Genomic DNA, 24626 nt, shown 5'->3' on the forward strand with positions numbered 1-24626 from the left:
AAGAAGGGTGGCTCTCCTCGTATTGTGGCAATGTTGTGAAGGACAACACAATCCACTATATTGTCACATGGCCTTAATAGACTGACCCTGAGGCCACGCAGACAACCTCGGAACCTCGCCTTCAGGATGCCTGTGGTCATCTCCACCTTGGCCGTGTTCTGGGCCCGGTTGAACTGTGTCTGTGTCTGTGTCAGGCTCAGGTTCAGGGTAGGGTGTCATTAAATAGGGCAGACAAGGGAACCCTCTGTCCCCCAGCAAGAAGCCATTGTAGAGTCCTGTAATGATTGAAATGTGTAAAACCATATAGTACAATATGTCATGATCTGGTTTCTTGTCTCTTGTTTCTCATGTCATTTCCTGTTTTATTTTGGAAGGACTTTCTGTTTTCTCCTCAGCTACAGTATTTTCTGTTATCCCGGTTCACCACACACACCTGTCACTAATCAGTAATCACACCCAGGATTTAAGCACCACCTCAGCCAGCAGTCAGACGCCAGATTGTCGAGTCATTGTACCACCATCCAGCGTTGTAGTCGATTGTCTCATGTTGTTGATCCTGCCTGCTTCTGACCGCCGATTCCTGCCTGACCCGTTTCTGTACCTTCGCTTGGATATTGACCTTTGCATGACCGTCTGACCAGTGAGTTTGTCTAGCCCTTACCTGTACCGTCGCTGAGTTTCTCCGCGTATCGAACCATTGTCTGCCTCCTGGACCTGATCTCGTCTGTTCCTTTCCTGTACCTAATACTGAGCCATCCTGTGTATGACCTGGACTGATTGACAACGTTTGTGCAATAAACCCTGCTCAAATTCACCCGTTTCGAGAGTGCGCTGTGCATTTGGGTCCTCAGCCGTGTGTTCTTGACTGAACAATCTGGCCAGACTTGGACCCAGCCAGCGCCCAGCCCGCACCCAGGTCTGATGCTATTTTGCTTTCTCCCTTTTTTTTCGCTGTTTGCTCGCCTCCGGGTATAACCACGCCCCGGAGCGATGGAGTTTTTTTCCTCAAGCTTACCAGAGGATATCCACGGTGATTTCCAGAGACTAGCAAAGGAATATGCGGAAGCGGGCAGTCCCAAGGTCTGGCTCGGCGTTGTAAATATGGCCATTGAAATTCTGGAGGACGAGTTTTGGTGGCGTGAGTACCCCGGAGTGCAGGCACTCTTTGACAGGCTCCAGCTGATGCGGAGGGATTTGGCACGCACGCTGCGTGCACCGTCTGCCCGTGTCTCCGCAGCTTTTCCTGTCGCCGCTCCGGCGGTTCACGTCTCCGTTCCTGCCGCTAATCCAGCGGATCATGTTCACGTTCCTGTCGCCGCTCTGGCGGTTCACGTCTCCGTTCCTGCCGCCAATCCAGCGGGTCATGTTCACGTTCCTGTCGCCGCTCCAAGCGCCGCCGCCTCTGTTCGCAACTCGGACCCAGCTGCAGAGACCCAGCCCCCGCCGCTCTCAGCGCCTCAGACGACGGTCAGCCGCAGGCGCCCCAGACGGCGTCGGCGAGGGCACGGTTCCGGGATCCAGGGCCCAGAGACCTCGGTCGCAGTGGCCGAGCAGCTCTCCTCCCCGGCAAAGCATTCCCTCGGTTCCCCTACTGACTGTGTCATGTCGATTGCAGGCATCCCAGATAGCGTTGCACAGCGGATCCACCTCCTCTGTTCTCCCCCGGTTGCGTTCCTCTTTGCCCACCTGATGGACACTGCTGATTCGACAGCAGACCAGGGCACGAAGGAACAACTGTTCGAGGAGGCAGCTGCCCTCATCCTGAGGGAACCTGCCCTGCGTGAGGCCCTGCAACCCCAGGCCTGCAGCCAGCAGCCACACCAACTCCTGCGTCTCAGCCAGGTCAGTCTTGTCACGCTCAGGTTCCAGTGCAGCCCTGTCACGCTCAGGTTCCAGTGCAGCCCTGTCACGCTCAGGTTCCAGTGCAGCCCTGTCACGCTCAGGTTCCAGTGCAGCCCTGTCACGCTCAGGTTCCAGTGCAGCCCTGTCACGCTCAGGTTCCAGTGCAGCCCTGTCACGCTCAGGTTCCAGTGCAGCCCTGTCACGCTCAGGTTCCAGTGCAGCCCTGTCACGCTCAGGTTCCAGTGCAGCCCTGTCACGCTCAGGTTCCAGTGCAGCCCTGTCACGCGTGACAGGGCAGTCCAGTCGAGCCCCGCTCAGGCTCTAGCCCCAGTTCAGTCGAGCCATGTTCAGGTTCCAGCTCAGTCCGGTCACGTTCCAGTCCAGTTTAGTCACGTCCAGGTCCCAGTCCAGTCGAGTCACGCTCAGGCCTTGTCCCAGCCAGAGGGCACCACCCGTCAAACAAGTGCTAGTCACACCCAATCAGGCCCGACGTCTACTCCGTCGAGCTCGGCAGCTGCAAGCAGCCATGCTGACTCCAGAGAGGACGCCGTCTCAGTCCCTGCCGGCTCCAGTGCGGAGCCCGAGAGCAGCACTGCCGGCTCCAGTGCGGAGCCCGAGAGCAGCACTGCCGGCTCCAGTGCGGAGCCCGAGAGCAGCACTGCCGGCTCCAGTGCGGAGCCCGAGAGCAGCACTGCCGGCTCCAGTGCGGAGCCCGAGAGCAGCACTGCCGGCTCCAGTGCGGAGCCCGAGAGCAAGCACTGCCGGCTCCAGTGCGGAGCCCGAGAGCAGCACTGCCGGCTCCAGTGCGGAGCCCGAGAGCAGCACTGCCGGCTCCAGTGCGGAGCCCGAGAGCAGCACTGCCGGCTCCAGTGCGGAGCCCGAGAGCAGCACTGCCGGCTCCAGTGAGGACGCCGCTCCAGTCCCTGTTCCTGTCAGCCCTGACCTCCAGGAGGAGGTCGCGCCAGCTGGAGTTCCTGTCGCAGTTCTCCACGACCTCCAGGAGGAGGTCGCGCCTGTCGCAGTTCTCCACGACCTCCAGGAGGAGGTCGTTCCTGCTGCAGCTTCTGGTGGCCCTGCAGAGACTTTTGCCTTTGTCCCTGTGTGCACAGGAGCCGTTCGGGGAGGTGCCAGAGGTTCCTGCGGCACATCGGGCCCCGGTGGTCTGGCCCCGGCCACGCTCATCTCAGCTCCTGGTGGCCCGGTCCCGGCCACGTTCGTCTCGGTTCCTGGCGGCTCGGCTCCGGGCGCATCTGCATCAGTTCCTGGCGGCTCGGCTCCGGCCACATCTGCATCGGTTCCTGGTGGTCCGGCGCCGACCACGTCTCCACGTCTGCCCTCGTCTCTGGTCCCTGCTTCGTCTCTGGTTCCGGCCTCGCCTCCACGTCTGTCCTCGCCTCCGGTTCGTCTGCCGTACTGGTGGTCTCGCCCCCGTCACCTCCTGCCGGTTGGGTGGCGCGGCCTCTGCCGTCGTCGTCCGCCGCGACTCTGGGGTCCTCGGATCACCTCCGTCGGGAGGAGGCTGGACTTGGCCCCGCCCTCCCGGACTCTGCTAGCCTGGCTCTTGGGCATGGGTAGTGCCGTCTCGGCCTGGGGGCCGTGCAACCAACCCTCTCCTCGCCACCATCCCCCGTGAGAGGACAGTTTGGACTCTGCCTTTCATGGACTGGTGGACTTTCTGTTTCGGTTTGTGGACTCTTGTTTCGACCCTCCTCCGGTCTTCCCTCCACCCTGCTTGTCTGCCTTGATGGGACCTCCTGAGACCGCCCTCCGCCCGCCTGGTTTGGGGGGGGGGGGGGGGGGGGGGGGGGGGCTCCGTGGGCGCCGTGGTAGACGCCCTAGGGGGAGGGGTACTGTCACGATCTGGTTTCTTGTCTCTTGTTTCTCATGTCATTTCCTGTTTTATGTTGAAAGGACTTCCTGTTTTCTCCTGAGCTATTTTCTGTTATCCCGGTTCACCACGCACACCTGTCACTAATCAGTAATCACACCCAGGATTTAAGCACCACCTCAGCCAGCAGTCAGACGCCAGATTGTTGAGTCATTGTACCACCATCCAGCGTTCTAGTCGATTGTCTCATGTTGATCCTGCCTGCTTCTGACCACCTATTCCTGCCTGACCCGTTTCTGTACCTTCGCTTGGATATTGACCTTTGTACGACCGTCTGACCAGTGAGTTTGTCTAGCCCTTACCTGTACCGTCGCTGAGTTTCTCCGTGTATCGAACCATTGCCTGCCTCCTGGACCTGATCCCGTCTGTTCCTTTCCTGTACCTAATGCTGAGCCATCCTGTGTATGACCTGGACTGATTGACAACGTTTGTGCAATAAACCCTGCTCAAATTCACCCGTTTCGAGAGTGCGCTGTGCATTTGGGTCCTCAGCCGTGTGTTCTTGACACAATACAGTAAAAACATTAACTTGTGTAAATTACAACATACCCTGTTGAAACATGTGACCTAGTGATGATTTCCTGAAGATTCTGGAATCATGATGATGATGATGATGAGATGGGTTTCATCAAATATTACCTAGTTAATGGAAACAGTAATAAGTTTAATGTTCTTTAAAACAAAAGATTCTGATCAGAAAATAATAGTTACATGCACATTGATACTGTGAAATGACTTTCTATCAACATAGTCTGCCACATTGACTGAAGGAGCTTTAATAGGAATGTGGGTGCTATCGATGCACCCAATCACGTTTGGAAACTCTGAAATGGAAAGTAATAAAGTAATACGGAAAGTGTGCGTGTGTGCAGTACGTCCGAGGTGTACGTATTAAAATACGTGCCATAAATTATCATAGAAAGGACAAACCTGCCATTTAAAAATGTCTTGAAGCAAAAAACGAAGAGCTACGCAGCGTGAGAAGAGGGACGAAACAGAATGCTTTCTGTGGTAAGTGCAGACCCGCGTTTGTTTAGATTGAGATGAAATGTTTCAAATGGTTTGTTAAATTCATTAACAATTCTTTAGAAAAATGATAACGCTCCCTCCTTCAAATAATTCTCATATGAAAATCATGTGAACAAAACATCGATACGTGGCCTTATGAGCCTCTCACGGTGGAAGAATCCTCATATAAGCTGCGCCTCCACGTCCACGGGCTCGTCATCAAACGGGCACGCCTTACTCAGTAACCTCCGAAACGAACTTACCCCGAAACATAACCTGCTCAGTTCATCGTTCATGTTTATTGTTCACAGCTTAGGCCCTGTCGCAAGCAGCATCACTCCAGTTTTTTCGTGATTTGTTCATTCAGATCCTTACGAATCTTTCATTTGTTAATTTGTGTGACCGCTACCAAGTGACTGTCGCACTGGTAAACAACAATGGCAGGGAAGATGCAGGACATAAGTCATGTAAATGTAGTGTGTATTTGCTAGGTTTACATAGTTTGAATTGCTTGTGGCATTTTGTGATTGTAATTTGTCCACTGAAGCAAATCATGTTGTCTTCAGTATCAGTTTTTGAACCGCGCCCATTTTTACAACGTCCCCAGTACCACCTGCTGTAAATGAACAAAATAGACAAAATAATCAAAATGATTCATTCACTTTACTGTTCGAGAGTTAAAGATCTGGGTCAGTTAAAAGAACTGATCTTTCCATCTCTAGGATCCAGCTTCTATCAGCTGTTGGATCTAATCAGCCTCTTATGAGCGAACCTATTAATGTGACAAAAGCTCTCATACAGCTTGGATATCATGTGGTAACATGGGGGACTTGCTCCCCGGCCTCAACCCTTGGACAGTATACAGTACGTACTGTACTGCATGCAAATGACATTCGATTCCTGGCATTGTCTGCGAACCTGCCTTCTAATCTTACATGAGATTACTGCATTCATGGGTGACAGTCTGATTCTTTAGGGCATTCTAGGTCTCATGTTACATTCAGGTACTCTACTTTATTCACAACACTTATTGTGCAGTGAACTAAGGGACAATAATAGACACTTCCAACGAATCCTATCATCAGATACCATTTGATATGTTGTTCAGTTTTTACTTGGCTGAATGGCATGAGAACAGGAACAAAGGCATTTTTAAGTCTCTCCAGCCACATCTTGTGTTTGTTGTTTGTTTGTTGGTGGAGATATATCTGTGATTTACTTTATGGAATCCAGGAGAAAGAAATCCAGATGATCTTTTCTTTTTTCTTTCGTCCCTCTTCTCACGCTGCATGACTCCTACCCTGCTTCCTAAACAACTAATTCAGTCTGTGCATTTTCCTGAACCTGAGGCTTCCTGCTTCAATTTATTTCAATTTAATTTTATTTATATAGTGCCAAATCACAACAAAGTTATCTCAAGGCACTTTACAAAGTAAGGTTTAAAACCTTACACAACTAAACCCAACAGAACCCAAATACAGCAAGCCTTTTATTTGACAGCAACAGTGGAGAGGAAAAACTCCCGCTCTAACGAGGAAGAAACCTCCAGAAGAACCAGGCTGGATGTGGGCGGCCATCTGCATTGACCAGTTGGGGTGAGGGGATAGAGAGAAAGAAAAGCACAGCAACAACAACAAGCAACAACAGAGCATATGCAGGATGGTTGGACCAGGGATTGGACACAGGCAGGATGGTTGGATCCACAGCTGCCCATAACAGACACCAAACTTTGAGTCCAATGATACCTGTAGGTGAGGACAGAGCTAAGGAGAGAGAGAGAGAAAGCGGGGGAGAAGCACAACTACTGGAGAGGAAGAGACAAGGTTAGTTGAACATAGAACAATGATGGGAGGATAGAAGGAAACAGTTAAGTCCCATAGCAGTATATGTCTATTGCAGCTTAACTTAGAGATGTTCAAATCACTGGCAATAATTATTAGTCACAGGAACCATCTCTAACTATAGGCTTTATAGTTAAGGGAGATTCTAAGCCTGATCTTAAAGGTGGAGAGTGTGTCAGCTTCTTGAACCTGAAGTTGGAGCTGGTTCCAGAGGAGAGGAGCTTGGTAGCTAAAAGCTCTGCCTCCCGTTCTACATTTAAAGACTCTAGGAACCACAAGTAGCCCAGCGCTCTGAGAACGAAGCGTTCTGCTGGGAGCATAAGGAACTATGAGGTCTTAAAGATAGGAAGGAGCTTTATCATTGAGTACTTTGTAGGTGAATAGGAGAATTTTAATTTCTATCCTACATTTTATAGGCAGCCAGTGCAGAGATGCTATTTCCTGTCAGAACTCTGGCTGCAGCATTTTGAATTAGCTGTAGGCTTTTTAAGGAGTTGTTGGGACATCCTATGAGTAAGCAGTTACAGTAGTCCAGCCTAGAGGTAACAAATGCATGGATCAGTTTCTCTGCATCGCTCTGAGAGAAGATGCTTCTGATTTTAGCTATATTTCTAAGATGAAATTAGGCGGTTCTAGAGATTTGTTTAATATATGGTGTAAAAGAGAGATCCTGATCAAAGATGACACGAAGGTTCCTTACAGTAGAATCTGAAGCTAATGTTATGCCATCCATGTCAGAGCTCTAGGTCCACTTCCTGTTTTAGCGCAGTAATTCCGGTTTTGTTGCATCATTCTGTTCTCGCTACCTTTATATCCGGTTTTCAGTTCACGCACCTGCGTCTCATTTGTCATTACTCACCAGGACATTTAAACACCACCTGTCACCTGGGTTAGCCGCCAGATAGTTGTACGCCTAGCGCCACTTTCCAGCATTCCATTGATAGCTTATTTTGTGTTTGACCCCGCTCTTTATTGTCTGATTCTCGCCTGATCCTGACCTGGTATTGTATCCTGTGAAGTCTGTTACCGACCCGTGCCTGTCCTCTGGAAGGGATTTAGCCTGCTCCTTCTGTGCCTATACCTTCATGCTTTAAGTGTATGACCTGTACTGTTTGAGACTACGATTTCCGTATTAAAGCCCTTTTACTTACTCCATCTGTCTGCTGCGTTTTCGCTGTGCATGTGGGTCCGAACTCTACCAAAACCTGACAGAACGATCTGGCCAGACATGGACCCAGCCAGCGTTAAGACCCTCCGTGCTGCACTTCTCGCTCAGGGACATGCATCTCGCTGTGCATGTGGGTCCGATCTCTACCAAAACCTGACAATCCAGGGTGGCTATCTGAGTCAATAGTGTCTTTCTCTGGTTTTTAAGCCCAACAATAAGAATTTCAGTTTTATCTGAATTTAGTTGAAGGACGTTTTGGGACATCCAGGATTTGATGTCTTTTAAACAACTTTGAATTTTGACTAGTTGATCTATTTCATATAGTTTCGAAGACATATATAGCTGAGTATCATCCGCATAACAATGAAAATTAATAGAATGCTTCCTAATAATCTCATCTAGAGGAGACATGTACAGGCTGAACAGAATTGGACCAAGCACAGAACCCTGTGGTACTCCAAAGCTAATCACTGGTGCATGTGGAAAATTTATCATTAACATGAACAAACTGGAATCTGTTCAACAAATAGGATTTAAACCATCCCAGTGCTGCTCCGTTAATTCTGATTCTATATTCTAGTCTCTGTAATAGAATGTTATAATTAATTGTTTTAAATGCAGCACTAAGATCTAACAGGACATGAACAGAAACTAGATCATTGACTCTAACCAGAGCGGTTTCTGTGCTATGATGTTTTCTAAATCCTGACTGAAAATTGTACAGGTTATTCCCACTCAGGTGGTCAGATAAAAAAATGAGTTCTGGCAAAATTCACTTTTTAGACATTCTGGCACGTTTATTTGACTCCCTGGGTCATGTTAAGACACTCCTGGTGTGTTAGAAGTACTACTTATTTCACATTTTTGAGAAATTATCCAATCCGGTTCAAGAACCATCGTTTCAAATTTGGCGGCCTGGATACGTCTGCATTCGCTTGACCAATCACAGAACCAGCTTCGCCCCCCCCAGACAAACATGGACCCCTAAATGTACCTGAAACATTTTGTTTCAGTCACTTCAGTCACAGACAAAAGGAGTCGTCACTCACTGCGCAGTCTACCATAGGAGGTGGCGCTAATGCACCTTTCAGTTGGTTGCCACCCGCCATTTAAAAGACAAAAAGAAGAAGTCACTCAGGTTGAAGAAGCGCCCACTTGCTGCTTCCCCAAACGTGAGTACATGCTTGATTCTTATTTGATGTATGTACTCTAGAAGTTTCTCTGTTCATAATGTAGCTTCCCTCCTGTGTAAGGAATGCTAATTGCTAGAACAGTTGAATCTAACAGCTACAGCGACAGAGAGAGACAGTGTTGCAAGGTGCTGACAAATGTTCTAAAATTGTTTAATTTCGGAGATACTGATTTATTCCATGCATGTGTAATTGTCTGATATACTGAATATTAAATTGTTCTGTAAGGAATACACAGTCAATCATACTGGCTCCAGTCCTGGATCATCAACCATACATGACAGTAGGTTTGGCAACTGGTTCAGGTTTCTTGAGGTAAGATTTATCGAAATTTTAATTTTAAATACCATGTCACATTAATAAAAGTATTAAACATATGACGGCAACAGTTGCTGTCACACATAACAAATACAGCAAAATATAAGCTGCAGGTGAAGACCCCATTTTGGAATAATTATTTTGACACAGCAGCAGCACGAGAAAGAAAAAACATGTAAAACAGAGTTTATATTAATTTATCGAGCTATGCTCCCAAACAATATTCTGTTTTATTAATTCAGGCTGCTTATTGGCAACCATTAGTATTAGCGTTAGCAGCTAATCAAGTTGCGTATTATATAAATCAATAAATTAAAATAAATGTGAAATTGCCAGTTAGACGTACAGTACCTTGCGCCAGTCGAAGTGTAACCACTTCAACAGCCTTCCATTCAACTTCAGAGTCAGATTTTGGATGAAACGTATGGTTGAATTCCACTACGAGGACGAGTTATCCAGTTTTGCTGTTACAATGGATTCAGTGACCGTGACGTTTGATTCCCGCGGCGGATCACGGCTATGCGCTTCCTCAAAGGGGTGTGGCGATCAACTTCGCTTGCGACACACTCCGAAAATGGGGCGTTGTGGACGAGAGCTTAAAACACACATTTTCAGACGGGCCGCGTGAGCGATCTACAGCGCTTTTTGGCATGAAAAGTTACAGACACCTTACTGAGACATCAAGGTCCAATTCTTTAGCATTGTGTAGCATGAAAAAAGCGTGTGCATGGACCTTTAAAAGAACCCCACATTCCACGAACTGAAGTACTGGGTAACCCACAAAATTTTATGCCCGCACCTTTATGGGACGATAATGAACTTTTTGTGCACACCAGCTTCCTCTGTGCCCTGTGATAGGATTTTCTCCAAGGCTGGCAAAGTCATCAGCCAAAGATGAAACAGGCTGAAGCCCAGCACTGTTGATAAAATCCTATTTTTAGATAAAAATCTGTGAAATACATCCCATGTGATTTTAGTTTGCCCATTTCACAAGCACACCCCCTCTCACTTTATACTTATAATTCACAATGTAACACAAGCACTTCCTACTCTATCACAAAATGATCATAAATTGTTCTTACGCTTTTTATCACATTGAAGTACAGCAAGGACAAGGAGGCTGGTTGAAGCAGATGATGCACCACCAGGTGTCACTGATGTCACAGATAAACCCTGTGGAAGCTTCATCTGCCATCCGTAGCCCAGACAATGACTATGGTTTGGCAGGTGCAGTAGTACAGGCAGTCAATCTCCAGACAAGGTTCAGCAAAATTAGGCAGAGTCCAAAACCAGAAACAAAGGAGCAGGCAAGGCAAAAGTCAAAACGACATCCAGGACTGGTACACAGTAAGACTTACTTGGCATGAACGCTGGATCGTAAACACAGGTAACAGGAGAAACATGCACTAACACTCTGGCAAGGGAGCATGGCATGACGTGGCACTGAAATACAAGGCTTGATTACAGATTAGATGCAGGTGGTGAATCAAATGACTGAACATAAAGTTAGATAAAGCAACACTGTCAGGAACTAGGGAGGGAGGGAGGTCCAAAACCTTTCTTCAGTGCCCAGCGAAAACAAGAAGTTCTGGGAGGCCGGCATTGAAACTAGATGTCTCTAGAAGCTCGCAGGGAGCGACAGCATCCTCCAGGCTGGCGCCAACCCAGGAGACGGAAGAGTCTAGTCTGGCAAAGGAGGAGGCAGCGCCACCATTGTGGAAGAGGGCAGCAAAGGCGAGGCCACCCACCCAGCAGGAACAGGGCAGCCTGCTGCCCTGCAGAACGGCAGCAGGACACAGCCCAGGGACTGAATTTAAAAACATGTCTCAATGAAATTTATCCTCTGTAATTAAACCATCCTCTGGGGGAGCAGTGGACTGCCACACAGAGCGCCTGCGGAGTGTATTGATCAAAAGGCAAACCTGGGGCCAGAAGCAGGACTTGAACCTCTGTCTTAAGTCATGCTCTACCAACTTAGCTACCAGGCCATTAAAAGAAGATTTAATAAAGCCAGGACATTACACACATTTTTTTAAAATCCTGATTTTGGACTCTCAGGAGACACTTTGTCAATCCTGAACTTGTGTGTTGTCTCAATCTAAAACATCATCTGTAAAAAAACATATTCTAAATGTTGGGGGGCTAGATTGAAGTTAATAATATAAAAATGTTATTTTGCTGCAGTGACAGTGGGATTAAATCCCGTTAATATTTAACTAAATTCACAACATTCAATAGTTTAAACTCAAACAAAACTCAAAAGACAGGATGCAGAGGTTTACCATTTTATATTTTATTGACAGAGATCGTAGCAATTAACAGCAGACTTATTCAGTCCTTAAAATAAAAAAAAATTACACCTTGTAAGACTGTTTAGATACAGATGGCGAAACAAACAGGTGCCGGAACTAAGAGCAAACAGTGCGCATGAGCGACAGCGGAGAGAACACGTTACATTAAATTTCAATTTAGTTTTCCAAGCCAAGCGGGGTCGCAGTATAAGGCAAATGTGACAAATATATATAATATATATATATATAATATGTTAGATCAACATTTTTTTAGGAATCCTTTTTGAGTGAAGCGGGTAATTGTTGCGTGATGAGCTGGAGAAGAGTGTATTTTCTAGTCCATAGTAACTGCTGAAATACATAGGATTTCCACAATATATAGAAAATGTGAACAATAGAAACATACATATGTTCTATACAAACATCTATTGTAGTGAGGGAGCGATACGTGATATAGCTAAATATCACTGCACTTCTGTAGAACCACAAGTCAAAAGTAATGTCTTATGTGCATTGAACTCATTTTTATTTACTATGAAGAATAGTACCAATAATTGTGTCTATAACTGCTTCCAGGCTAAATATTGGTCATCAACACACGATGTGTTGTGACGTCTTGCACAAATGTTTTCTAAACGCTGCCTATACATTATGGTATTGAAAAAGTTTCATAATTGGATGAGGTTTAAAGTAAAACTGCAAAACTAATAAAATATAACAACCTAACAAGAGAGTAAAGTGTAAGTAAAATTATAAAGTCAAGTTACAATTAAAAAAATGAAAGCAAAGATGATCACTGTGAGAAAGTCTGGAGACTCATTATAGCTAAGCAAGTTCTACTCCGGTTACAGCATCAGTGAACTGCTGTAAGTTTTCTGTCCACTTTTATCCTGATGTGGTCAGGCGTCATGCATACGTAGGCAGCCATGATCTAATGAACCCAAGCAGCTGCAGGTTTTGGAGGTTTTTGATGTTCCAGTGATGATAGACCCTCAGGGAATGACAGAAGATTTACCTGCCGTGTGAACTCTCTGGTGCTTTGTTAGGTTGGACAAATCAGAAAAAGTTTTTCCACAGCTTTGACATGAATATGGTCTTTCTCTGGTGTGACTGCGTTGGTGTAGTCTTAGCTTGGAAGCAGAGGGGAACGCTTTTCCACACTGTGCACATGAGTAAGGTTTCTCTCCAGTGTGAATACGTTTGTGTGTCGCTAAGTTACTGAGCTGAGAGAATGCTTTTCCACACTGGTCACATGAATGAGGTTTTTCTCCAGTGTGAATACGTTGGTGTATCAGTAGGCAACTGAGCTGAAAGAACGCTTTTCCACACTGTTCACATGAGTGAGGTTTTTCTCCAGTGTGAATACGTTGGTGTGTCATTAAGTTACTGAATTGAGAGAATGTTTTGCCACACTGTTCACACCAGTGAGATTTCTCTCTAGTGTGAACTTGTTGGTGTGTCAGTAAGTTACTGCGGTCACAAAACGCTTTTCCACACTGTTCACATGAGTGAGGTTTTTCTCCAGTATGAATACGTTGGTGTGTTTGAAAATGACCAAGCTGAGAAAATGCTTTACCACACTCTTGACATGAGTAACGTTTCTCTCCAGTGTGAAGACGTCGATGTATATGTAAACTACAGAGGCGAGAGAATGCTTTTCCACACTGTTCACATGAGTGAGGTTTCTCTCCAGTGTGAACACGTTGGTGTCTCTGTAAATTACTGAGATAAGGGAACGTTTTACCGCACTGATCACATGAGTGAGTTTTTTTTCGAGTATGAACATGTTGGTGTGTCTTTAAATTACTCAGCTGAGAGAACAATTTTCCACAGTGTTCACACGAGTAAGGTTTTTCTCCAGTGTGAACACGACTGTGGATTTCCAAAGCCATTGACCCGTAGAAAGCTGCTCCACATTCAGCGCAGGTGTATGGTCCTAATCCTGCATGAGTTTGCTGATGGGTCTTTAGGCTATTTTTAGAAGTGAAGGTTTTTCCACACTGTTCACACCAGTAAGGTTTCTCTCGAGTGTGAATACGTTGGTGAATAGTTAAGTAACTACGATGAGGGAATGTTTTTCCACACTGTTCACACCAGTAAGGTTTTTCTCCAGTGTGAGCACGTTGGTGACTAGTTAAGCAATTAAGATGAGGGAAAGTTTTTCCACACTGTTCACACCAGTAAGGTTTCTCTCCAGTGTGAACACGTTGGTGTTTTAGTAAAGTACTATGCTGAGAAAATGTTTTGCCACACTTATCACATCTGTGAGGTTTCTCCCCAGTGTGAATACTTTGGTGTTGCACTAAGCTCCTAGACAGAGAGAACGCTTTCCCACATAGTTTGCATGAGTGAGGTTTCTCTCCAGTGTGAACACGATTGTGGAGTTCCAAATCTTTTGACCTGTGAAAAGTTGCGCCGCATTCGGTGCAGGTGCACGGTCTTTCCCCTGTATGAATTTGCTGATGCACTTTTAGGTTACTTCTTGAAGTCAGGGTTTTGCCACACTGCTCACAGCTGTAGGGTTTCTCTCCAGAGTGAATCCTCTGATGATTCTTTAGCGCTGAAGGTCTGGTGAAAGCTTGGTCACATTGGTGACAGAGATAAAGCCTTGAAACTCTTCTTCCTTTGTGTTTCTAAAGTGACAGATATAGAAAAAAAAATGAAATGTCATCATGGCACAAATACCTACAATACCAAAGGACAGCAAGGCATCCAAGAAAATCTGTTGCTTTTGATTATACAGTACTATGATATGTTTACTGTGTTGTTCTGCTCTCTGATACTTTGAAAATATGTGTATGTCGTGAAACTTCAACCAAAACAAACACAGAGAAGAAGGATGAGCTAATCTCAAAACAGCAGAAGGAGAAATATGAACCTCATGATTCAAAAGGGGGAGCTCCAGTCACAAAGGTTTGACAATGAAGTAGATCTACCAACAACAATTATTGTTCTTTTAAATTATCTAAAGTTATTTCCTGATTGTTCAATGAGCACTTTTATTTAAATCAAAATGGTGTTTTATTAAATACCTGCATAGAATCCTGCTGTACATAGATCAGGTTTAGTTGTTCTTCAATACTAAATCAAGGATTGAGTTACAGTTCAACCAGCATAGATTTGATGTCAGTTGTTGATTTATTTTATAACTCTACCCCTAACCTTAACACCAAACTTCACAACATTAATTAACTGATAGTTTTGTTAAGGCATAAAACATTGATTTATTGTTTATTCAATTTTAATCTGTTTAAAGAACAAACAAACAGCTATAGCTTTTGAAGTTATTCTAATAAACTTGGTTTATTATTTACGCTAAACAGGTAGGTACAATTGAGGGTACAGTAATCAGACAAACAGATGATCAGATCAGGCGACGGTACAGACAGGGTTCAGACGGTCGAAGATTCGGTAAAAGGTTAGATATAGGTGAAACGCTGGGAAGTGGTGATAAAATGCGACAATCTGGCAGAGGTATGAGGTGAGTACTGGAGACTACATACAAGACAGATTGTTAATTGACTGCAGTTGCATGAGTCATGTGACCGTAAGTCAAGCTCGGGCTAGACCTGGAGCGGCAGTAACCAGAAAAGCAGGAAACACAAACAGGAAAGGGAGCCAAAAAAAAATTACACAAATCCAGAGTATGACAAACAGTAGCTTAACTTGGCCCTGGTTACAGTGGTCGAAAATTAATGGATGGATGAATATTATTTAAGTTAAATAGTATTGACTGATCCTACATTGGGGAAATGTTCTTGTTAAGCATATCACATGGATGAATGGAAAAGTGTTGGCCTCTGCACCAAGAGATCTTGGTTTGAGTCTATCTTTGGCACTTCAATTTAGAGTAACCTGAAAACTTCTGACTTAATATTTAACACTACTTTAGCCCACATAAATCCAACAGAGTTCTGGAAGAGTGTATTATTTAGTAATACTTGGTAAAGCTATTATTATATTTCCCCTGTAGGTGGCAGAGACAGCACCCTAATTAAGGAATAAGCATAAGCTACAGGGTTTCGCCATGCAATATGCAGGGACAAGGGCATTTTTTTTTTTTTGGCTGTAGTTATCATTTGCTATCAATGAGTGGAGAATGTTGGTGTAGTAATTAAGATATTCAGAGCCTACAGTAAACAAGCCTTTTTACACCTAATCCACTTGTTTATCCCTGATGAGTTGGACGAGCAGCATGTGGGACATACACTTGGAGATAAAGTAATGTTTTGGTGTTCTCCGATAAGCCTTTAATTAATGCTAGCCCAATTTGATATAGCATGTTCTGCGTGTTCTGTGCAGTTTCATAAAACTAAACCGGTTTACTGGTTGTTTGTTCATATTCTATGTGTATGTATGTAGAAAATAGAGTAGTAAATTTAATCATGGCTTAGAAAGAGAAAAGTACATGTGTTCATGTATTTACTTAGTTACCGGGGTTAAAGAGTTTGCTTCAACTGGGGTTAGAGTTTGATGTAGTCTGATGATGTTGATGTTGGTTTGTTCTTAGGAAAACATGTGCAGGTTGTGCCAGCCCCGGGAGAGCACTGGGAGGTTGCCTATGGTCCAAAAAGTTACAAGAATTGTTGCTATTGAGTAACCACGTAGGCTCTCTCTTTCAAGTAAACGTTTAGTCTTTGTTCGGGCCTTATTTGGACATGAGGAGAGATCTTACCTAGTGGTTAAAACAGGCCCTCATAAGCTGGGGGGTCTGCTTGAGACACACAGCTGACCTTTTTTGACCTCTCAGTTCTCTCTGCAGAGGAACAAGAAGGTGAACTTAGGCACTGCCTCTCCATCTTTATTCTTTGATTGTATTGTTTTATCACATATAATTAATTCACCCATTATTGATTTAAACCCCAAAGTTGCGTCTCTGTGAATTCTCTGACGAATTTTAAGTATCAAATCAACCACAATAGATTCTTAAGACAGAGAAGAAAAAAACAATGGGAAAGTGATTTATGTTCAATGAGAAGTTGAAACAAATTTCATTACGTAATATGGAAATAAGTGCATCCATCCATTTTCCAAGCCGCTGAATCCCATATGCGGGGTTGCGGGGGTGCTGGAGCCTAAGCCAGCTGGCTATGGGCGAGAGGCAGGGTACACCCTGGACGGGTTGCCGGTCCATCGCAGGGCAACACAGAGAGATACAACCATTCACACACACCTACGAGCAATGGAGAGAAGCCAATCAACCTAATGCACGTCTTTGGACTGTGGGAGGAAGCCGGAGAACCCGGCGAGAACCCACGCAGACACAGGGAGAACGTGCAAACTCCACACAGAAAGGCACCAGGGCTGCCTCTGGGAATCAAACCCAGAACCTTCTCGCTGTGAGGCGAGGCCGAAATAAGTGCATTGAGAGTCTTAATCCCTGTAATGACGATTCTGTGGTTAAATAAATATTGCCATGCACATGCAGGTTAGTTTTTAATGAGCCTAGATTTTGAGGAGCGACTGAAGAGGCAGCTGAATGACTGGAGTTCAAAGAGTAGATCACTAAGGGACATTCTGCAGAGGAGAAGTAGATGAGGACCAAAGTGTGTGACTTTTTTTAGAAAACCTCTGCTCATGTATTGTGTCAAGCTGACCTGGTTTGAGGTCCAGGGATTTCTGGGAGGCCGAAATGGCTAATGGCATCTGGCTACCTTCTTTTAGTATAGATATGTGTACTGCATTCCTTTTTCAGTAAATATCTAGAAATTTGTTCATGCCTCAATGTTTTTGTTAAATGTTTAGCTGTGACAAAGGAATTGATCCATTTAAATCAAGAAGAGAAACAAAAATCTTTTAAGTTTAAATTCAAAGTGGAACAAAAACCCTACTATGATGCAGAAAAATCAACCAACTTCCAGATCATCTGCTGCAGTTAGGTAAACTTCAGGTTTTACTGCTCTGCTATTCTACTGTACAACTCAAATAAGGTCCCAGAAACAGGAAATAGAAAAATGAGCCTTAGGTGGAGAACAACTCAAAATAATCCAATCAGGCTTCAATTTAATTTTAGCCTCAATTAATATGATTGTTATCTTCTGTAAGGAAAGAAGAGGTTATGTCGCTCAAGAGCAAAGAGCAACAGCTGAAGCAGCTAGAAGCAAAAGCTCATCTCAGAGAGAGGCCTCTCCTCTGAACCAACATCTGTTTCCTTCCCTCCTGGCTCCAGTTCCACACATTCCGATCAGTGACTGATTTGCTCATGTGTTTACTTCAGGGGGTGTTTTCCAAGGTTATAAAGCAGCTAACACAGGCTAAAGCAGAACAACATTCCCTGTCTCCTAGCAGCAAAATAAAGCTTGACCAAACCAAGATATAATACATGTGGACACAAATCACATTATAACAAGTTATGAACTTGCAACATGTATCATATATTATAATACATAATATTCTCTTTCTAGCGTTACTAGACCTTGGAAACATTAAAAAGCAGGACGAAGATCACAGCTTGAGCTTAGCTCAGGTTTCTGCATGAAAACAAACATCATGAAATGAATCACAATCTCAATAGTGACAGCCCCACTGCTGACAATCTGACCAAACTAGATAAACTGCAGCACATCACATAGCTCAGACTAAAACCAGAAAGTATGTGGACGTATGTAAAATGAAAATCTATACAGTAAACCCTGCTGCTGCTGTATTCAGCTTTTTGTGTATAATTAACAGGACACTTCATGTCCCTGTGGTTACAATCATACAGAGTGGTGTGAACCACATTCTAGCTGATGAACACAGTAAAAAACACTCACTTAGGTAGGGTCCAGGTATGAATCTGCGAGTACTGACTGTCCTAGTGTAGAGAGAAAAGCACCGAGGATCATGGAAAAGAAGTGAGTGTGTCAGCTTCTACTTCAACCAGGTCCACAAACTTCCCAATCAAGTTAGTTGACAGGAAATTTACCAGACCAGATGTTTTCCCCTCCTCCTTTTGGCTTCATCCCGCCAGGGGTCGCCACAACGAATGATTTGCACGATTGATTTGGCAAGTTTTTACGCCTGATGCCCAGATGTTTTTCCCCAAGCTCCCAAATTCTCAGTATCAGGCTGAACAGGGCTCCAAAGCAGCACTGAAGCCCCATCACAGAACAATGAAGACACACAGAAGAACGTTTGACATTGGTGCTCACTCCTGGACGTGGGACATCTGGGCATCCGGCATATAAACTTGGCAAATCAATCATGCATGTGTTTACTTTAAATTCTAGAAAAGTCCCGCTGACCTGCTCATAAAGACCAAACATGACATTCTCTGTCTCCTAGTGCAGTGGTGACATATGTTATAGGATTCATGTCTACTCAGTGTGTTGAGTGTCTACGTGTCTCCCATCCAGGTCCTCACCAGGTTCAATCATTGTTCTAGGACATGTTTTGTGTTTGCACAGTGTGTGTGTATCACAGTGCCCTGGACTTCGTCTTGTGGGACGGCTTCCTCTAAAGTAAACACCATTATCAGTGTGTAACTGAAAATGTGGGACTGGAGCCAGGATGTTAAAAGAGCAGCCTTTACAAGGACTGTGATAGAGGAGGCCCTGCTGTTGTTGCCTTTGGCTCCTGCTTTGTGCTGCAGCTCTTTTCCTCTGCCCCACATTCTTAACTATTGTAGTAATACATGCTCAATTGGTCAAAAATGGCTGTGCATTAAAAAAAAGACATCCAGTTATAAAATAAATTAAGACACAAACCACTTTATAAAAAAGGGATGAAATTATAGTGTGTACTATATATTTATTTTTACCACTACAAGCACAAAGGTCGTGTGTCTCGTTAAAAGCGTGTACTTTCTCCAAACTCAAAGATTGTAAACATGAGACAGCAAGCTGTAGTTTATATTGTTTATTTGTTCATTTTTGAAAATAGCTATAATTGGTTGTCCTGTGCAAAACTTGGCCATTAAAGCTGATTCTAATTCTCAAATCCTACCCGGCAGGATTTTCTGTTTTAATGGATGAAGGATGAACAACTTCCATTTTAATGGTTTTCACTGGAACATTAAGGAACTAAACGTAACAACTGGGTTTAAGATGTGCTTGAAAACTAAATTATGATCTAGTAAATAACAACAAGCGAGTGAACTGCGCTTAAATCCTAGGATTTAACGGCTTCATCTGTCACGTCAACAACTTTGCTCGTGTAATAGACGGAGCCCGAGGCTCATGTTCAGCCTCTTAGTGCCGCTTTTAGCGGTGAATCAGCACTGACCTGTTGATCTGTGGTACCAGCGCGGTCGGGGTCCTGCTGCTCCTTTACTCCGCTAGTGGACCGGTCCTGCTCGGTTAAAGTCGGGTGCGTTGTATCGCTCTGGTCGTGATGAACCACGTCACGTTCTATCTGTTCGAGCTTGTTCTGATCCATTTTAGTTCAGGTCGCTAAACTGCAGCTGATTTAAAAGTCTCAAACTCGACTCCTTCTTCTCCACACGATGTCGATCTCGTGAAGCGGAAGTGCCGCAGAGTTGAGCGTCTCGAGCGCGTTCCACATCTGGTGACCAATGAGAGCGAGGCTCGTCACGTCACATCACGTCTCGAGCTGCTTCGCTGCATTTTGATGCACACACTTTTTAAAATATCCTAATCACTGCTCAGACCCGGGGTTTACTAGACGTCATTGTTATAATAAATTAAATTAAATTAAATTAAATTAAATTAAATTAAATTAAATTAAATTAAATTAAATTAAATTAAATTAAATTAAATTAAATTAAATTAAATTAGGAGGGTGTGTTAGTAGAGATTTACATTCAGGTTTTATTTACTTTAGTTCATTTAAACCCTTAACATACAATATACTGTAGATACACACACATTTTATCCATACCGTGTGAATCTAGAGCTCCTTGTCTGAGTCCTATGTCTCCAGAGGACAAGAACTGCTCATTAACTGGAAGACACAACAACAGTAACCACGTAGGCAAATAGAAACCTGAGCTATTGTACCCCAGGCAGGCTGACAAATTATACACTTAAAGGGTGACCTTATTGACAATTGGGGGAACAGACACTTCCTCAATACAGATTTTGGTATAGACCATATGTATGTTTTCATCACAGTATGTTCATTGGCTCTTTATTCTGATCGGCTGCCGTTAACACGGCGTTGTCTGAGGTAAGATGGAGGCAGACGTCCTGCCTTGGTTTTAGTTAACCCTCAAACTATAAACAGATGATTTAGGTGACGGTCAGTCTTTATCACACATCATCTGCTAAAACATGTCATGACAGCAGAGCTGGACAGTTCAGAGTCTGTCACCAGAGCTCACTGATTAAAGGTAGCATATGCGGAACAGATGAGAGCACAGAGCAGGTGGTGCAGGGAGTGATGGAGTACTTCCATTTTAAAGTCATCATAAGCACATTAAAGTTTGTTTGTCTATTAAAGAAGCTGATGAGAGCGTTGTAAAATAAGCTTTTAGAGAGCAGTGACAACCTGTGTGTACAAGAGACAGTTTTAGCTAAGCAGTGTTTGAAATGTATGAACCCATTCTTCATTGGGGTTAGTGAATCCACTACTGATCTAAGCACTAAGGCTGTCAGAGGTACAGTAGGAACCAGGAGGCGTGGCCATTTTATGGAATAAGAAGTATGATCAGTACTGTATATCAATGTGATCAGACTGGAAGTTGACAGATGTCCTACTGGGGTTGGTCTGCCAAAGGAAGCAATTATGTGTTGTGATATAAACTGTAAAAATTTGAATCATTGTAATGCCCTGTGTTCTCTCAACGAGTCAATCGTGGATTCACTTTATCTGTCTAGTAAACCCTTATATAAATGAAAGGGTAATTTCAGGCGGCGTCAGAGTCGGTAGTCAGTAAAAATAGGATTTAAATCATTAGGCGGAAGCAGGTCAGACAGGCAGAGGTCAGGTACACAATGATCATTAGACAGGTACAATCAAGGAACAGGCTGGAGGTGGTCAGGGCTAGCACGGTCAAGGCTCAGGTAAGGCACGTAAGGTCAAGGCTCAGGCAAAATTGTAGTCAAAATCAGGAACTGGGTTAAGGCTCAGTCTAGGCAAAACATTGGTAGAATGCTACGAATAAGAACAGAAAATTTGGCAACTGGCTATGGTGAATGCTGGATTTTCAATACCAGGTTGATGCCTAACAGGAAACAGTTGATGAGTAATGCAGTGGAAGTAGACAAGAACAGAAACTAGGCAAATTAAAACTGAAAGTAGCTAATAACAAGACAAAGACTCTCAATTCCTGACAGGTAACACATATAATGGAAAGAGTGTGTGAAAAGCTGCATTCTGTAACAATCAGTCCTTCGCGCCACTAGAGGTGCTCTTGTGTGTTTTAGTTTCTCCACACTTCTACTTTTGTTGTTCCTCATTTCCTGTTCTTGAGCTGATGATAATTTATTGCACCTGTTTTATGTTGTATTTAAGTCCTGACCGTTGTCAGTTGGTTGCTGGTGTGTAAGCACGACTGTTAGAAGGAATTTAAACAAAGGAGTGTTTTTGTTGCTTTTGATGTTCTGTGACTTTGTCTCCGAGGTTCGTACCATATCCCTTGTTATTTCATTAGCTTTGTTTTGTCTGCTATTAGCAGAGTGTGTTTAGTTGTAGCCTGTATGATACATTCTCTGCCATAGCCCATTGCCAGGCTGTGTGTTCACTTACTTACTATGTCAACTTTTCAGCGTCATTACCCAGTAAGTCCTGCCTGTGTAGCGGTCGTAGTTCCTGTTTTTTGACCTTGCCTTACCTGCTTCTCTGACTCTGGTTTTGGACTCTGCCTAGTATGTTTTGATCCTAGCCTGAAGATTGACCGCCATTTGCCTATGTTATTGTAAAAATTGTCTGAAACACTATTATGATTTATTTAATTGTGTTAAATGTAAAGAGTTTAAGGTTGACAATATTGAAAATGAGACAGTTGCCATCACCCCCTGGAAATCTATAATGTTATAATGAAACTGGATAATGAAACTGTCACCAAGGTGCCGCATCCGCACGATGTGCGAGTCCAGCAAGACTATTACAGTTTATTATTGTTTGTGCCACCTTATCTTGCCGTAAGTGAGAATGTTTACATTCTACTTCTACTTCTGCATCATCGTGTCTTGTTATCAAAAGGAAGGAACACCAAGCTTCGAAGAGGAGATGCATCCGCTTTTGCAGCCTTGGGTCTGGTGGGGAGTCAGAGAGGATGGAGCCAGAGTCCGGGTGTAAAAGACAAACATATATTATAAACTATTAGTCAAATGGAACATCAGATGTTTAAACTTGGATGTTCAGTGTTGAACCTAACCAGCACATGATGACAGTGTTGGATAAGAAAAAGCACAAAGGCACAATTTTTCCCATTACATTCCCCCCATTTAGATTACACATTAATCAAACAATAAAATAATAAAAATTGTCAAACATTGCATTTTGTAATAATAACGGCCCTTGCAAATGAAACAATGAGTGTATTAACTTAAGATTCAAAAATACACCTTCACATAAAATGCAAGTAACTTAGGGATAAAAGGTTTGGAGCGGTTTTAGTCGTGGCCTTAATGTGTAACATTAATGAAACGTCATTGATTGTGTCGTCTATTTCATGTTCCGACCTTGCTAGAGATTTCACACGGACTCAACTTTGAAGTTTAAATCAACAGCATATGAATTTATAGAATGAAATAGTACAATCATACAGTAGGAAAATTATCAGAGAGGCGGTGGCCGAATTCACCCGCTGGTTCTTCTGCAGAAAGAACTGAGAGGTCGAAAAAGGTCAGAGAGAGCAGCAGACCCTCTGCAAAGCACTCTAAAAGCCCATCTCCCAAGGCCCACTTTTAAAGCTTCATGTTTACGTAGCCAGCAAGAGCCTACTTGTCCAAAGTCCATGTTTACTCAGCGCCAGCAGTTTATTTGTTTTTGTGATCAACCTTGACATTAGTTGCAACTCAAAAACAACCTCATTTCCCCCAGTCCCTAAGGACAGACATCACCCCATAACAGGATCAGAATTTACCACAAACTTTCCCCCTCAATGGACAGATAAATGTCCATTAAAACTTAGCCCAATCTACTTTATCTCCTAGATCCAGTGATAAGCACTAGGAAGGTCCTAACCCTTGTTCATTTATCCTTACCAAGGTGGACACAAATCAAATCAAATCAAAATGGGCAATTTCATCATACTGCTTGCACAGGACCTCTCAGGGCGGCCATCTTGATGACCTCCGAATGTTACACACACCTGGACCCTCATGGCAGGTCAATTAGATACATTATAACAACCAACACAGCAGATCATGGGATATATGTGATAAAATTTTGGTCACTAAGGTATCATTACTAATACAACGATTAACCTGACTATCATAAACCATTTTTACTAAACATCAATCTTAGGGTTCCCTGTTTCCCCCCTTTGACAGTGGTTTAGATGATACCAGGTGGGAGAGCCTTTAACTTGAACTGCTCTCGAGGTCACCTTGACCACTGTGGAAGGATCTTCTCGTCAGGTCCTCCTTTCTGCTGAAGCCCTTGACGTACACCAGATCACCTGGTTTCAACTTAGGCTCTGGCTCGTCCTGAGTCTCCTTTGCCTAGGCTCTTCCTTTAGCTCCAACAGGTGATCCTCACAAGCTGCAACAGTATATCATGAAGGTCTTTGCTCCCACGTTGTTCAGCATCCTATAGCCGTGTTAGTCGACGCAGCCCCACAACATTAAGTGGGTGAGAAGTCTTGGTCTAGCTGGAATTGGATTAATTGGACTCTCCTTCGACTCCAGTGGCTCCTCCTTCATGGTTGTACTGGAAGCTGTGGCACTGCACCCTTTGCGTTGTCCTGGGAACCTCATCCGATGCCCAGCCTTTCTGCTTGCGACCCAGTTGGCCCAGTTTGCTCATGGCCTTCACACCGAACACAGAATCCCTTGCTTCCAGACCGTCCAGAGATCCAGCACTCCTCTGCTGTTCTATCCTCTGTTCTCCTTGGACTGGTGCTCTAGCTGGACACTCAGAGCTGATAGCTGACAGGCAGAAAGATCTGCACCATAGTGCAGCATAAACCATCCTACACAGCTAGGGTCAGGGTTAGACTGAATAGCACCTCTAATTTGCTTTTTGTCTCAG

At 44.2% G+C, this 24626-nt stretch overlaps 2 protein-coding genes across 2 annotated transcripts; one reads left to right on the forward strand and one right to left on the reverse strand.

Moving 5' to 3' along the window:
- The first annotated feature begins 216 nt into the window (after positions 1–216).
- LOC129604557 (uncharacterized) lies at positions 217–3633 on the forward strand. Its single transcript, XM_055511402.1, has 2 exons — positions 217–1842; positions 2952–3633. Exons 1-2 carry the CDS (start codon positions 991–993, stop codon positions 3393–3395), a joined length of 1296 nt encoding a protein of 431 aa, XP_055367377.1. The 5' UTR covers positions 217–990; the 3' UTR covers positions 3396–3633.
- A 7893-nt stretch (positions 3634–11526) lies between these two features.
- Positions 11527–20010, reverse strand: LOC114861327 (zinc finger protein 260-like). Its single transcript, XM_029160419.3, has 2 exons — positions 19752–20010; positions 11527–14179 (listed from the first exon to the last, which is right to left on the reverse strand). Exons 1-2 carry the CDS (start codon positions 19902–19904, stop codon positions 12539–12541), a joined length of 1794 nt encoding a protein of 597 aa, XP_029016252.1. The 5' UTR covers positions 19905–20010; the 3' UTR covers positions 11527–12538.
- Between the last annotated feature and the right edge of the window lie 4616 nt (positions 20011–24626).

The sequence above is a fragment of the Betta splendens genome, chromosome 9, assembly GCF_900634795.4.
Source record: "Betta splendens chromosome 9, fBetSpl5.4, whole genome shotgun sequence".
Lineage (NCBI taxonomy): Eukaryota > Metazoa > Chordata > Actinopteri > Anabantiformes > Osphronemidae > Betta > Betta splendens.

Bases quoted from the DNA above. Each gene is read 5' to 3' on its own strand.
- LOC114861327 (XM_029160419.3), bottom strand. From the start codon at position 19,904: ATGGATCAGAACAAGCTCGAACAGATAGAACGTGACGTGGTTCATCAC. The intron at 14,180-19,751 runs GTCAGTGCTGAT...CTGTCACTTTAG, and splicing joins CTGGTACCACAGATCAACAG to AAACACAAAGGAAGAAGAGT.
- LOC129604557 (XM_055511402.1), top strand. From the start codon at position 991: ATGGAGTTTTTTTCCTCAAGCTTACCAGAGGATATCCACGGTGATTTC. The intron at 1,843-2,951 runs GTCAGTCTTGTC...CTGTGTGCACAG, and splicing joins AACTCCTGCGTCTCAGCCAG to GAGCCGTTCGGGGAGGTGCC.